Source organism: Geospiza fortis, unplaced genomic scaffold, assembly GCF_000277835.1.
Source record: "Geospiza fortis unplaced genomic scaffold, GeoFor_1.0 scaffold138, whole genome shotgun sequence".
Taxonomy (NCBI): Eukaryota; Metazoa; Chordata; class Aves; order Passeriformes; family Thraupidae; genus Geospiza; species Geospiza fortis.
Window position 1 is genome coordinate 8396757 of NW_005054307.1, and position 3494 is coordinate 8400250.

The 3494-nt window shown below is 42.3% G+C and overlaps 1 protein-coding gene across 1 annotated transcript in view; it reads right to left on the minus strand.

The window, feature by feature from the left end:
* Nucleotides 1–834: 834 nt before the first annotated feature.
* The window catches only part of ZNF804B (zinc finger protein 804B), a 28737-nt gene continuing 26077 nt past the window's right edge, over nucleotides 835–3494 (minus strand). Inside the window, 1 exon segment of the mRNA XM_005418640.2 lies at nucleotides 835–3494. This exon segment is cut by the window's right edge and continues 11 nt beyond it. Coding sequence (XP_005418697.1) covers nucleotides 1128–3494 — 2367 coding nt within the window. The 3' untranslated portion in view covers nucleotides 835–1127.

Below are 3494 nucleotides of genomic sequence, written 5' to 3' on the forward strand. Positions count from 1 at the left end.
GCCATGCGAGAATCTCGACATATTTGTTTAGATTCAATAAACTTTTAAATGCTGAGTACTTGAACAAGTTTTTTCTCTGAGTCTCAACCTGTAGATCCAGTTTTTTACCAGAATTTTACTTCTGCATCTTTATGAATATCTGCATGATTTTATAGGACCAGCCAATTGTTTCTGTTGTTTGTGAACGGGATGAAAAATATTGACACATTCTTTGGGAAAGACTCTTCCGCACATCAGAGCTCTGTTTGGTGGGAACTTTTGGCCAAGTACCTCTGAGGTTCAAAGCCAGCACTGGCTGCTTGGCAGTTCTGGGCTGGTGTGGCTCACCCTGACATGCCCTGTGACACAGTCATGCCCAGGCAGTGCCAAAGAACTTGGCTTCTCAGTGAGCCTTCTTGGATGCTTGGCTCAGAGAGAAAAGAGGCAGCCTGCTTCTGCCAGCACTGAGCTCCCTATGCTAAGGGAATGCTCTGTTATGTACCCGTGACCTGACTGCAGTTCCTTTACACTGTCCAAGCAACATATGCAGGGATGAAATCACCAAAGTATCTTCAAGGTGTTGTTGTGATCCTCACCTTCTAGTGTTCACTCATCACCCCTCCCTCTGAGCCTCCCCAGGTTACTTTGGCCAGGAGACAGCCCCAGGGTCTGCTGGTCCCTGATACCTTATTTTTTCCTCAGTCCAAAATACCTTAACCAAACCAGGCACTGTTTCATATACAAACTCAGAAAATCAAATCTTTGAGGTGTGTCAAGATTGCTCAGCCTTACATTGTGCTACTTTAGATCCCTCATCAGTGTTGATATTGATCCCATTTTGTCTGGGTGCTGTGGTCCCTTTCCTACTGACAGTCATAGACTTCAAGCTATTCTTCTAAAACATTCTGTAGAATGATACTGGCCACCCATCCTTCTTGTGATAGTATCATAAAAGGCTTTAAAGCAGCTTTTCCTCAGTGATACAAGAATAAAATCAACATTCATATGCTGTCAGCCAGATTGTAGACTTTAAGATCTTTGCTGTTGTGCTCTCAGCAAAACAGTAGATTTCCCCTCAGAAGTAATTGAATGATGAATGCTTTATTTTGTTTTAATTTGGGGTTGGAGCCATGATGAAATCATTTGGGCTAGTTTAAGTAGCTAGAAACACTGAAAACTTCTTTTGCTGTAGGTAACTGTTGGGTTTGGATAGAACAAGAATAGTGATGGGGCTCTTGTCCTTGGAATAAGGGATGAACTAAGTGGTTTGGGTGTATAGCAGAGGGTGTGGCTGTGTTCAGGTGTGGTGTAAATAAGGCTGGGATATATGCAGCGTGAGGCAGTGCAGGGAAGGTCAGTGGGGAAGGGTGGAGGGGAGTGGCAGACACCAAGTGCAGTGGATGTCCTGTCAGCAAAGCAGGGTGGGTGGGAATAAGGGTTGGTGTTAAAGGGGAAAGTGATATGGGGGCAAAATGTGCCTGAGAGAGGGGGTGGAGGGGTGCCAGGGAGAGATGGCTGCCGTGGGGGTGCACAGATGCCGAGACAGCAAAGCGCTGCAGCAGCGTGTGGTGGATGGTGGTGACAGTCGCCTGCTGCTGAACAGGGAGGGCAGGAACTGCTGGTGTTGCAGAGAAGGCAGCTGGTCCTGGGGCAGGCAAAACTTTCAGATGTTTTGCCAGAAGTTGTTTCTGCATGTGCTGCTGGGCTTGCAGCTGCAGCAATCTGTATTTGTCTACTTCTTCTGGTGTAAATGTGATAGGCTGCTGTGTTAAAGGAGGGGAGGTGGGTTTACTGTACACTTCTAGGTCATTTAGTGTATCACCATACTTCTGCATAGCATTGTCACAAAAAGAGTCTGAACTGCCTTCTGCTCGGTTCAAGTCCATGTTTACATCATGTAGTTCTTCTTTGGTCTCTGTTGAATTAGCAACAGAATATCTATTAGAGGGAAAAGCACCAGGGAAATCATTTGGTACTGGATCACAGCTTTGTATAAAGGGTTGCACTTCACTAAAGAAGAGACTGGTTTGTTCCTTTATTGCTGTGTTCCTTTTTATGCTTGGGCTCTGATAGCCTGTTTCAATTTGAATTATGTCTTTAAGAACACAATGATCATAATCAGTTCCAGGTGAAAGGGTAACATTTGTTATCTCTGATGCTTCAGTGTTGTTTTTCTTCACACTGTTTTCCAGCAAACTGATTTCATTATGTCTCATGTCATTTTTACCTTTGCTTAGCACTTTCTCTGGCAAAGGTAACATTGCAATGTCATCTACTGATGATGAAAACTGAAGAGCAAAGTGACTTTGTGAGTGATCCTTTAATTCTATCCCACTACTGATTGAAAATCTCTCTGGATCATGCATTTGTTCCTGGGTTTTCTTAGACTGCACTCTTTCTAGAAGTAACTTGGCTGTCATTGACTTTCTTTTTCCACATATGTCTTTTGCCAGGTTTTTGGAAGAGCAGGTGGCAAAGTTTTTTGACTGACTATTCACATTCAGGGAGTTGGAATGTGCAGTTTCAGCTTTTCCTGGTTCAGTGTTAGAACCTCTCTCAGAATCCTCTTTTGTTTTGTTGTCACAGTTGTCAGTCTCTTTTGAGATGGATCCCGAACTGCTGCATCTTGATATTCTGCTGCTAGATGATCTTTCACTGCTTCTTGAATCACTAGTGGAATCACTTTTGGATTTGTGGCAGCTACTCCTACTAAGCACTTTGCCAAAATGCCGATGTCTACATCTGCTGTGTTTGGACCTGTCTCTGATTTGTAAAAGTTTATGTCTTGAACATCTTCGATATTTAATTGTGCCACTCTGAATACAGTTTCTAGTTCTGTGACTTCTACTATGACAAAGATAATCCTCATCTGTATCATCTGAAGTGAAAATACACTTGTGCTTTCTGTGTTTGTGCCTTTTATCTGTCTTGTTTTTTCTTTTACAACAACAAAACAAATTATTTCTTCTGTGATTGTTTGATGTGGGACTCATGTAGCTACTTGTACTGCTAACTGAAGCGTCAGAATAGCTGGAATGTCTGCCAGACGAGGACTTTTGAGGAGATGGGAATCTCCAGCATCTTGTGTAATTTCCACATCCTTCATTATCTGAATACTTGCTGTTTGAACTGGATTTACTGCTAAAGAAACTTCCACTAGAATCTTTTCCACTGTCACTTATGTCACTGCTGCAGCTGACCACATCCTGAAGGGACCTGGAGTCATTTTGGTTCTCATCTTTTTCTTCAGAATCAATTAAATGACATTTCTCCGAGTTAGAGTTTTTAATCCTAGACATAAAAGCAGAAAAGGAAATGCTTTCGTTTCTAATGTTCTGAGTTTTTCTTTCACAGCCATGGAAATGCTTTAAAGGTCTCCTCCGTGATGTTATATAAAGACTTTTTTCTGTCACATAATCCTTTTGTGAGACATCAAGGTAAGCAGGCACTTTGGGTATATTTTCATTCAAATAATCTGCAATGCATTTTTGACCACTTTCTTTCCTTTCTTTCCC